The 12,550-nt window shown below is 40.3% G+C and overlaps 1 protein-coding gene across 1 annotated transcript in view; it reads left to right on the top strand.

Annotated features, from left to right (window-relative positions):
- The first annotated feature begins 5,465 nt into the window (after positions 1–5,465).
- Positions 5,466–12,550, top strand: part of Gtsf1 (gametocyte specific factor 1) — a 32,055-nt gene continuing 24,970 nt past the window's right edge. Inside the window, exons 1-3 of the mRNA XM_038344019.1 lie at positions 5,466–5,539; positions 7,391–7,435; positions 10,240–10,340. Coding sequence (XP_038199947.1) covers positions 7,420–7,435; positions 10,240–10,340 — 117 coding nt within the window. The 5' untranslated portion in view covers positions 5,466–5,539; positions 7,391–7,419. The remainder of the gene's footprint in view (positions 5,540–7,390; positions 7,436–10,239; positions 10,341–12,550) is intronic.

Genomic DNA, 12,550 nt, shown 5'->3' with positions numbered 1-12,550 from the left:
CTGAGTTCAATCCCCAGTACCCATATGAAAGTCAGTGCCTGACTCCTGAAAATGCTTCTCTAACAGTATTGCATGCACACACCCATATAGAGACACACAGTAAATAAATGTAACCTAAAAGTTAAAAAATAAGTAGAGAATGATAAAGACACCTGACTAACCTCTGGCCTCCACATGCATCCACACATACACATCCATCCCCACACACATGCATATGCCACAGATAAAAGCACACACATACCCAGGGCCTCATGTAGCTCAGGCTAGTCCCAAACTCATTATATAGCTGAGAATGACCTTTAATTTCTAATCCTCCTGTTTCCGCCTTTCAAGTCCTGGAACTGCAGGCATACCTCTGCTGTGGAATATTGCTTTAACTAGGCAAAGATATGTTACATCACTATATGCTGTGGAATATTACTTTAACTGTGTAAAGGTTGTTTATACTGCATTTGTTTAATTATGAATGGCCAATAGCTAGGCAGAGAGAGAGATAGCCAGAGCTGGCAGGCAGAAAGAACAAATAGGAGAAATCTAAGTTCAAGCAGAATAAGAGAAAGAAGAGTGGGAGAGAGAGAGACAGACAGACCTGGGGCCAGTCAGGCAGCTACCAGCCAAAAAGACAGAATAAGCACTGAAAGTAAGACATACAGAAAGAAAGAAAGAAAGGTAAAACCCCAAGGCAAAAGGTAGATTGTTACGGGAATTGTTACAGGAATCCAGTCTTGCTGGTATCTTCAGCACCTAGATTCCGTCTCTTCTTCCTCTCTCTCCCCAGAAATCCTGCCTATCTTCTCCTACCTAGCTATTGACAATTCAGCTCTTTATTAAACCAATCAGAAGACACCTTGGCAAAGACACATCTTCACCGTGTACAAAAAGATTATGCCTCAACAGGATAATAACAAGATTTTCCAGCTACAAAGTTTCTTGCCTGAAGTCAGGCCATCAGCTCGTCACTCTTCATTCACAATAAAATGGGGGAGGGGAACATTCTTCATATCTTATTGCTCTGGAACACACCTCATTTGTCCCATATAATACTTCTGTGTGTATCCACACTCCTCTGCAAGCTTTCCAAGCAGCCGCAATATAGCATAAGGAGAGAAAAAGCTTCAAGTATTGTAGTCCTCGTCTCATACACTCTTACAAGGTAGATGATTTCTTACAGACACTGCAACATTTGCAAAGATTCTCACCAGTCCTCAAGTCAGATAAGAACTACCTCTAAGACACTAAGAACTGTATGGGGAGAAGTAGGGAGATATTGGTGGAAGCCTACAAGTACACAGCTAGATTATGTTAGTTCTAAAGATCTAATGTAAAGTATGGCAGCTATAGTTAATAAAAATGTATTGCCTGAAATTTGCTGAGTAGATCTTAAGCATTTTACACACACACACACACACGGGGTGGGGAGGCACGCACTCAGATGCACACACTCCACCTTAGACTTTTCACCACATAAGGCTTCTACACAAATACTGTAGATATGAACTCAAGTCTTCATACTTGAGAAAAAGCATCTTACCCACAGGGACTCTCCTCAGCTCTATAAGCCCTAATTTTGACAGATTCTTCAACTACATCTATGGAATAATTTTTCTGTGTTTAGCTATAGATGTAACTGACAATCAAAAAACATAATTGGATGGGAGAACCAGGACTCGACACAATTCAAGTCAGAAACAAAGAAATGCTCAGTCTTCTACTGGATGGAAGTTTATTGGGCTTTCTGAAACACTGAAAGATTCCTTTTATTAATATTATTACACTTGGGGCTGAAGAGATAGCTCAGCAGTTAAGAGTACTGCCTGCTCTTCCAAAGGTCCTGCGTTGAATTCCCAGCAACCATATGTTGGCTCACAACCATCTGTAATGAGATCTGGTGCCCTCATCTGGTCTATAGACATACATGCAGGGAGAACACTATATATGATAAATTAATCTTTTAAAAATTTATTATGCTTATTTATTTACATGTGTGTACACATGCATGTCATGGTGCACATGTGAATGTCAGAGAACAACTTTCAAGAGTTGATCCCAGGGACTGAATTTGGTCATTAGGCTTGGCAGCAAATCACTTACCCACTGAGCCATTTTATCAAGCCATCAAACACTGAACGTTTCTGAAGAATCTCAAGAGTTCTTATGACTCATAAGACTCATTAGAACATTGGCTTTATTTTTAGCTATTATAAATTCTAATGTATATATATATATATGTGTGTGTGTGTATGTGTGTGTGTAGATATATATTCAATTTTGGATAATAATCTCAACTAACTCCTAGAATAACTCTGGTATAAATTACTTGGTCTCACTGTTTTTCCATTTTCACATATTATCAACCTGGGCAGAAAAAAAAAAAAACAGCCCGAAAGAAAACTCAGCAGGGATCTCAGATAAAGCATAATTTTTTTGCCTCGAAAGGGAATGAACAAAGTATTGAAGAACAGGAGGGCAGATGTGCGGTGTATCTTTATCCCCAAGTCACCACTGGAAGACAGCTTTAGCTCTGGTTTGATGTCAATGGGCTTGTCATCTGAGAGTTCTGCCACTGTGACAAGGAAGGCATCAGACTCGAGGTTCTGGTTTAGGACCAGCTCCCTGCTCCCATTCTCTCAAGCTCTTAGCTTTCTCAGAAATTTCAATCTGTAAGTATCTAAACGAAAAGTACTTATAGGTCATAGCAACAGTGACAAAAATCGCACCAGATCTCTGAAAAGAAAATTAGTTCAAGCCACTCTGGTCCCACTAATTCTGCATGAATGATATTGTGATAAACTCAAAATTCATAAGATCTCATAAGAATTGTTTTAAAGCATTGGTGGTGCATGCCTTTAATCCCAGTACTCAGAAGGCCGAGGCAGGCAGATCTCTGTGAGTTTGAAGCTATCCTGGTCTACAGAGTGGGTTCAAAAACAACAAAAACAACTGTTTTAAGCTGTTTTCTAATTATCTAAAGTGAAGTTGGAAAAAAGTTAGCTTTTCCTAAAATGCTTTCTGCTAAGTTTACAATGAAGCAATTCTCTGAAAAAGCATTTACCAGCTTGCTCCTATGACTCACCCAGGCCATCCAGGTGAAAGAAGTGCTTTTGCAAATTTTCTTAGTCTGGCTGCATTTTAGAATCATCTAGGTAAGTTTTTAAAAATAGCTATGCCTAGAGCCAGGCGGTGGTGGTACACACCTTTAATCCCAGCACTCAGGAGGCACAGGCAGGAGGATATCTGTGAGTTCGAGGCCAGCCTAGTCCACAGAGTGCGTCCCCAGGACAGCTAGGGCTGTCACACAGAGAAACTCTGTCTTGGAAAAAAAATTACTATGCCTGGCTCTTTTCTGATTAATTGGTCTAAGACAGGAATTTACATGTTCTCTTTTGGGGGAAGGGAGTTGTTTTGGTTTGGTTTGAGGTTTTGTTTTTGGTTTTTGGGGGGTGTTTTGTTTTTTGAGACAGGATTTCTCAGAGTATGTAGTCCTGGCTATCCTGGAACTCAAGCTGTATACCAGGCTGGTCACAAACTCAGAGATTCACCTATCTCTCCCTCCCAAGTGCTGGGATTAAAGGTGTGGGCCACCATCACCAAGCTACAAACTACATGGTATGTCTTAAGTACTCCCCAAATAATTCCAATGTGCATACATGACTAAGAATCATTATCCTGCTAGGGCTGGAGAGATGGCTCAGAGGTTAAGAGAACTGGCTGCTCTACCAGAGGTCCTGAGTTTAATTCCCAGAAACCACATGGTATCTCAAAATTATCTGTAATGAGTTAATGAGTGTAATAAGATGAGGTGCCTTCTTCTGGTGTGCAAGTATACATGTAGGCAGAACACTATATACATAACAAATAAATAAATCTTAAAAAAAAAGAACCATTATACTGAAGCAAGAATGACCAGCCCATCGTCAGTCCATCTCCCACGCACAACCTATTTCTTCTTAGGGTTTGGGTTGGTTGGTTTGTGGCCCTCCCTGACTGGTGTCTATTGTCCAGGTCAGTGCTTTGATCTCATTACACCCCTTGTCCTCTCATTTAATCCTATGTGCAACTATACAGTATAAAAGGTATAATCTTTTCTCAATTAAATGCTGCTGGCAGCCATTCTGATTCATCCTCAGATCATGTCTGTCTACCTCCTTCTCCCCCACACACGCCACACATTCTCTTTGGGATCCCACCCCACCCACTCTGAGGCAGGTCTTCTGCCAGACAAGGTCTCACTCTGTAGTTTGGGCTGTCCCAGCTGGCCTCAGATCCATGATAATCCTCTTGCCTCAGCATCCCAAGTGCTAAGAGGACAGGTTTGTGCCTCTACTCCCTAGCTCCTTTTAGTGTCTTATTCCGAACTGAAAGCTCTGAAGCATTCACTCGTCAGCTGACTGGAGTGTGAAGCAGAGCTGGAATTCATTTACAAATTATTCATGTAAAATTAAAGCACCCACTCCTAAGACCCTATTCACCTAAGCTCCTTGTTTTTGCTATTCTGATGATTCTCTCAAACTGTATCTAGGCTCTTACCCACTGAAACATGTCAGAAATCCTAGGATTTCAGCAGTCAGACAACTTCTAGATGGCCTACTAAAATTTGGACAGTACAAAATTTTCTGTCATATCATACAATGTATTTTACAACTTGGTAGTTTTAAAAGTGTCACCAAATCTACCCACAGTGCCAACACCTTTTCAAACGCTATACAATTTGTAGTATAAATCATTTTTCTCCCTAATGCTTTTGCAGGGCATCTCAAATTTTCCTAACAGGAATTTACACTCTACCACTTCCTGGCATATGCTGTACTCCCATTCGACCACCATTCCAATTTAGTATCTGTTTTCCTAAGCAGTTTAGGGACGAGTATTTATACTTAAGCTTGTATATATAATTATAGTTTAGGAGGTATCTTTTCTGAAGGACTCCCAGTGCTTTGACTTTACTGCTTTCAGTTCTTTGACCCACCTGTCCTCTCCAACTTAAAACTCCCTTTAATCCCACCACAAATCTACCATCCTCCCAACTATTCTCAGAGACTACCATTGTCTTTCCAATTGAGAGCCTACGTGTACTACAGAATCACACAATCCCTGCCCTTCTTGATTTTCCTCAGCTGTCCTCTTTTGAACTCTCAAAATCTAAATTACATTTCTGTCTCAACAACTTCCACAAACAAGGCTTTCTTGTAAACAGCACCAGCTCCAACCAGGCCCATCCTTTCCCTGGCTTTTCTAAGATGGCCGCCCCAAAGCCAGCAAAGGAAGCTCTCCACCCACATAGGAACATGTGGGCCAGGGAGTAGAAGAGAGGTGGGGGCTAAAAGCAAAGCGGTTGAAAATCCCCAAGAGGTAGCCTTGAAGGTATGAGGGCGAGTCAAAGGGAGAAAGCGTCACAAGTGTTGGCTTTGTAGCACTGGGCCAGCGCAAGCCTCAGTCACAGGAAGTGCAGCCCCGCCCTGGCATCAACCGGAAGTGGGCGTTGCCGTGGCCTGACTGTAAGGCGAGGTTGGCTGTGGGGCGAGCGAGCGTCTGGACTGAGGTAAGGAGGAAAGGTGGTAGGGCTTTGGCTTGGGTCAGCCCTTAGGAGCAATTCACGTGTGGGATGCCTTCACGAAGGTGTCCTCCCTCACTCCCCAACCTTGAGCCCTCGCCACTGCCGCGTCGCCCATTATACCTCGACGGCCTGCCTGGCACCTTTTTCTACCTTGTTTTCAAAACCTCCCCCCTCCTTGCCTGCTCCTTTTATCCTCACGTTGCTTGAGAATCTTCTCGAATCTGGGGGCTTTTGGTAAGGATAGAGAAATTACTATTTTACCGAGATCTGCAATTTTTTTCAGTGTTTAAACAGTAGCTTCAGATTCGCACTTTATCCAGTTCACTGCAGCCTAGTACTGAGGGAAGGGAATCTAATCACCGGTTAACAGTTTGATGGGGAAGATAAGAGACAGGTGGGTGATACCATGAATTCCAGCACTCTTGACCTACTCGTAATCAGTCTGCTGGGAAAGAATAGGTCAGCTCTCTAAGTTGCTGAATACTGCATTCATCTCTCTTAGATATCTTGAAATAAAAAAAAAATTAAAAAAAAAACAAGAAAATGTAATTAATGCTTGACTCTTCCTTCCAAACCTTTTTTATTTTTAACAAAGTATGACATAACTGTAATAGAGGTTCCAAAAGGTCAGGACAGTTTAATACAAACATGAAGAATAATTTTCAGAGTTTCCCTAGTGATTGTCCTTAACAAATGGGCTCTGCAGCGAAGTACTAAACTGGAGTTTAGCTGATCACCTGTATTTCCTAACAAAGGTTCTAATGGTGCTTATGTCATAGAATGGGGGGAAGGAGTATGGAATTGTGTGAGAGGCCAAAGGAGAGCTTGCCTAGAGACAACAGCTGTATGTGCATCCAATTTTCAGAAGATTCCTATGGGAGTGGTTAGATATAAGATTAGTTTTCCCATAATAATAAGTAAATTAAATCAGTGTTCAATAGAGCTCTCCAGTAAAAGAGAATTCAAACTGAGACATTTTATTTTAATGTTTTTCATTTCGGTTATATTTGTTCTCTTACATGTTCTCTGTGAGTTCTAAAATCCTAAATTCACTTGTTCTCTGTAGAGAGGGAATCAATACTGACCGGAGTAGTCCTAATCTTGTGTTTATGTAAGAAATGAGAGGAATCGAGTAAAGCATTGCTAGATAAGAGAACATCAATATGACATCTCCTGATCTCATTTTTAAAAAGTTATTAAATAAGATTTATTTTTATTTTACATGAGTTTGTGTGCATTTTATGAGTGCACCATGGGCATGCATTGCCCACAGAGGTCAAAGAGGGCATTTGATCCCCTAAAACTGGCATTATAGTCACTTGCAAGCTTTGTGGGTGCTGGGAACCAAACCCAGATCCTCTGCAAGAGCAACCAGAGCTCTTAACCATTTAGCATCTATCCAGCTGGAAAGAAGAGCTTTAAAGTAGTTTATCTGGAATTTTAAATAATAGTGTTTTATGTCCTTGACTTACCCCCTATTACTAATGTTAAATAGCATCAAACTCTAATAGGAGGTGAACAGTGGCAGGTGTTGTAATACCTCCTAAAATACATTGCTGTGTTGTCACTTGAATATAGTTTATTTCTGTAGTCATATTTGGCCTAGCTGTTTTTGGGCCCTGGAGTTTATTCCAAGAATATGAATATGATAATGCTAAAATTAGTCTTAGGAGTAAAGAATGCTTTAAGGAGGAGAAATGTCTCAGGAGAAGGCCATATACTAAGGGTTTGTCTTATTGACTTGAGCGGCTTCAATTCCAGAAAGGATTCTACATCTTAGGGCTGTCTTTTGATAAATTTCGTTTCTGATTCTCTGAACCATGTTTTTCCCTCTAGCACTTGACCAGGACTCCTTTGCCATCAGCATGGAAGACACTTACAGTATGTACTCTTGCTGCTTTCAGATAATAACACATCAGTTATGTGTAGTGTGATGCCTGACTAGACTATATGTTGTGAAAAATTTCCCCGTGAAATGCTGAGAAAGAAAGGTCTGTGTGGTATTGAGGTATAGATATGATTCATATTTTAGAGCTGGAGAGATGGCTCAGCAGTTACAAGCACTGGCTGCTCTTCCAGAGGATGCGGGTTCAGTTCTCAGCACCCACATGGCAGCTCACAACTGTCTGAAACTCCAGTTGCAGGGAATCATGTACAGACATGCAGACAAAACATCAATGCACACAAAATGAAAATAAGTCATTTTTTATTTTTTTTAAAAAAGAAATACTCAAATTTTAAATATGACACTTTAGTCCACAGCCATATCACTCTGAACAAATGGTCTGAAATACAACACTTTCAGTTTAAGTAATGAGAGAGATATGAGAACTGACTGTAATCCCAGCTCATAGGAAGCTGAGTCAGGAGGATCCCAACTTCTAGGCCACCTTGGGCTTCACAGCAAGGTTATTAAAAGGCAAAACAACAGGCCAATGAGATGGCTCTGCAGTGGAATGCTTGCCGTCCAAGCCTGACAGCCTTGGTTTGTTTCAGACCTCATGTAAAAGGAGAGAAAACTGACTCCATAAAGTTGTCCTCTGATCTACACACACGATAATAAATACAAAATTTTACAAGACTGGGATGTAGTTCAGTTGTAGAGCACTTGTATAGCACTCTCAAGACCCATAATTTGGTCACCAACACCAAGATGGATGGATGGATGGATGGATGGATGGATAATTATTTTCCATATAGAGTAGTAGATTAGAGCTGACCTAAATTGCCAGACCAGGAAGTAAAGCATTTGGTAATTCTTGTTGTCAATTTTGACTCATGCTCTACATGAACAGTTATAATATGTGTGAATCATAGAGTACCTCCCATTCTGTCAGTTGCTGACATTTGCTAGTGATGGAATGGATTAAATGAAGGAAAACTAATAAGAATCTCATTTCTGAATGCTCCCTGGGTGTTCCAAAGCTGCAGAAATAGGGAAAGATTGCTGGCTAAGAAGAGCACAGTTGGCATAATAAGCACACCTGTCCTCCAGCACTTTTCCTCCCGATCCGTTCTGTCCTTCAGATCGCCTTTCAGGCTCATTTGCATCATGACCACAGTTAGCAATTTAGTCCGTGTTTACACTGCCAGTGAAACTGTTTCAGTTCCCCCTGGTTTCTGATTCCCACTGCAGTCTTCTGCTTTATAAGCTTCTTATCAAAGGTGAATTGTTTATCTTTATCCTTACCTTCAAGGGGTAGCAAGGGCGTTTTATTAGGTTGCCTTAACAACCAAGCTTGTTAAGATTGGGGGCACAGCCAAGGCAGCTTGGATAGCCTAAGGGCAGTTTTGAATAGCATGGTTCAGGGTTTTCTTGACACAGCAGTCCATGTCTACAGTTGTCTCCGTTTCCAACAGCTGTAGGAGACTCTGTCTTTGTAGTTTATTTTTATTTCAGCCAGATGGTTTAGTAGTCGTTAATTGAAGGATTTTTTTCTTGTCTATATTCCAAAATATGCAAAGTAAAATCATCTGTCTGACAAAAGTAATGAGATCATGGACAAGGAAACTAGAATAACCAGTACAACACACAGGAGTAAAGCAAAGAACAGATTGGGGGAAGCTCTAGTTGTTAATACTTCTTCCGTAGAACATGCTATTGAAGCTCTATGGCTATCAACTTGGTTACTAGAAATAGACAAGGATCCTAATTCCTAATTTGCATAAGGCCAGCTGGATAGAGAGAGTAGAGTTTACAAGTGCAGTGTGCCACAATGGTTATATTGGGACACCAGCAGTCCATTTCACCTTTAGTGTGCTACTGGGAAATCTTGGAGTACCTACCTAGAAAATAGAAATGACCCTGAATTGTTACAGTTAAGAAAGAAAAAGGAGCCGGGCAATGGTGGCGCACACCTTTAATCCCAGCACTTGGGAGGCAGAGGCAGGCAGATCTCTGTGAGTTTGAGGCCAGTCTGGTCTACAAGAGCTAGTTCCAGGACAGGCTCCAAAGCTACAGAGAAACCCTGTCTCAAAAAAACAAAAAGAAAAAGAAAAAAAGGAAGAGGAAGAAAAATACTTTGGATGCCATTTAGCATTTTCGTTTTATAAGAATGAAAACTGGCGGGGCAGTGGTGGCTCAGCACTCAAGAGCAGAGGTAGGAGGATCTCTGTGAGTTTGAAGCCAGCCTGGTCTACAGGACAGCCAGAGATACACAGAGAAACCCTGTCTTAAGAGAAAGAAAAAAGCATGAGAACTGGAAACCTGTATTCAGTCAAATGTAAATGAGACCTCAGCCCACACGCCATAGTTGGTCCTGCTGTGCTTAAGAGTCAGTAATGACAATTTTATTTTCTCATAATTATATTTTATATCATTTCATCACATTTTATTTGATTTTGTTTTGGTTTTTTGGTTGGTTTGATTTTAGTTTGGGGGGGCTTTATTTGGGGTTTGTGTGCTTTTGTTTATGAGACAGGGCTTCTCTATGTAATCCTGGCTGTTCTAGATCTTACTGTATAGATGGCCTCAAACTCAGAGATCTGCCTACAGCTTCCTAAGTGCTGGGATGAAAGGTGGATCCTACCGCTATGGACCAGTCACACTTTATTTTAATCTGACTTTTCCTTAGACTGCCTTATTCTTTCACTATAGATTTTCTGAAAACACTATGTTCCTGAAAGGCTGCTGTAGTTTAACAGGATTATACTTTATACTTACTTTATTTTTTTCTCTCTTCCAGTCGACTCCCTGGACCCTGAAAAGTTATTACAGTGCCCGTATGATAAAAATCACCAGATCAGGGCCTGCAGGTTTCCGTATCATCTTATCAAGTGCAGAAAGGTAGGGTATTTTCATAATATACCTTCTCATGCTGACTTGAGTTCTGAAGAGCCACACTTTGTAAGCAACAAATCACTTAACATAAATATTGTGATTGAATGCCAGATTCTACCTTGTTAAGTTCCAGTAGTAACAGATGTCTTATTCTTTGAAGTATATAAACTTTTTATTCTTTTTTTCTTTCTCCTAACTATAGACAAAGCATTGTTTATAAGCATCTTATCCTTTGGAAAACAAAAGAATCACTAATTTTTTTACTTATAATGAGAAATCCCTCTTACTTTATAAATTTGATGTGTTCTTTATTCTGATAAGTACTAAGTACCCTATTTCTTTTAAAAATATTTTTAGATTTATATGTATGGGTGTTTTAGTTGAATGTATATTTGTGCACCGTGTGTGTACCTAGTATCTGTAGAGGTCTGAAGAGGGCGTTGGATCCACTGAAACTGAAGTTAAAATGCTAGTTCTGAACTACTGTGTGGGTACTAGACACAAGCGTAGGGCTCTGGAAACAAGTGTTTAACCACCAGGCCTCCTCTCCAACATCTCTGTTACGGTTCTCTCTGACATCTTGTTTAGAATTCTTAACTCAAAATATTCTTCCTAAAGGTAACTCGGTTTCATCTTTTTTAATTTTTTTAAATTGTTTTCTTTTAATTTATGTATATGTCTGTCTGCCTATGTAAGTTTATATGCACAATGTTCACACAGGTGCCCACAAAAGCCAGAAGGCATCAGATCCCTTGGTACTGGAATTAACAGTCTGAGCCACCGTGTGGGTGCTAGGAACTGCAGTTAGCTCCCATGAGAGAGCAGTAAGCATTGTTAACCAGTAAGCCTCTCACCAGATTGCAAATCTTTTTTTTTTAATTAGTGTTTTCTCTCTGCTTACTTCTTTATAGACTTAGCTAATACAATGTGCTCTAGTCCTCTTTTAATTAAAAACTAGCTGAGGGGTCTGGTGCACATCTCTAATCCCAGCACTCAAGAGGCAGAGGCAGAGGATCTCTGTGAGTTAGAGGCAGCCTGATCTACAAAGTGAGTTCTAGGACAGTCAGAGATGTTACACAGAGAAACTTGTTTCAAAAAGCCAATCGGTAGGTAGGTAGGTAGGTAGGTAGGTAGGTAGGTAGGTAGGTAGATAGGTAGATAGATAGATAGATAGATAGATAGATAGATAGATAGATAGATAGATAGATAGAAAGAAAGAAACAGACAGACGAATGAATGAATCAAAGAATGAATGTACTTGTAAAGGGTTGTTAGAATACTGATGTCAGAGTTGGAGCACTTGCTACTCTTCCAGAGGTCACAAATTCTACCACCCATATCAGTCAGCTCACAACGTCCCGTGATTCCAAACCTAGGAAATCCAGTGCCCTCTTCTTCCACAGGCAGATGCACTCATGCACACACACACACACACACACACACACACACACAAAGCAATTAACAAAGTACGATCTTGGAGGCTGGAGAGTTGACTCAGTGGTTAAGAGCACCTGACTTCTCTTCCAGAGGTCCTGAGTTCAATTCCCAGCAACCACATGGTGGCTCACAACCATCTGTAATGGGATCAGATTACTTCTTCTGGTGTGCCTGAAGACAGAGCACACATATACATAAAATAAGTGAATAAATAAATCTTAGGAAAAATGTACTTCAGTAGTTTTCAAAGTAAAATTTTAAAAAAAAATTAAGATTTATATTTTGCCGGATAGTGGTGGTGCAGGCTTTTAATCCTAGCATTCAGGAGGTAGAAGCAGGTGGGTCTGTGAATTTGAGGCCAGCCTGGTCTACAAGAGCTAGTTCCAGGACAGGCTCCAAAGCAACGCAAAGAAACCCTATCTTCAAAAACCAAAAACAATTTATATTTTTGTATATAAGTATTTGCTTGCATATACATATGTGTACTACATGTGTACTTGGTGCCCAAGAACATTTGTAAGAAGGCATCAAGTCCCCTAGAACTGAGTTTACATACAGTCATATGCCACCATGTGGGCTCTGGAACTAAATCCAGGTCTTCTGCAAGAGCAGTAGGGCTCTTAACCTCAGCCATCTCATCTGCTCCTATTTTTTTTTAGAGAATATCAATGTCAGATACAGATATGAAAAGTTTAATAATATTTAAACTATATATAATTCATATTTAATATTTTAAAAAAGTATTTAGGGCTTGAAGTATAGTTTAATTTGTAGAATCT

Source organism: Arvicola amphibius, chromosome 9, assembly GCF_903992535.2.
Source record: "Arvicola amphibius chromosome 9, mArvAmp1.2, whole genome shotgun sequence".
Lineage (NCBI taxonomy): Eukaryota > Metazoa > Chordata > Mammalia > Rodentia > Cricetidae > Arvicola > Arvicola amphibius.
Note: the sequence above shows the minus strand (reverse complement) of the source record. Positions and strands in the feature narration are given on the sequence as shown.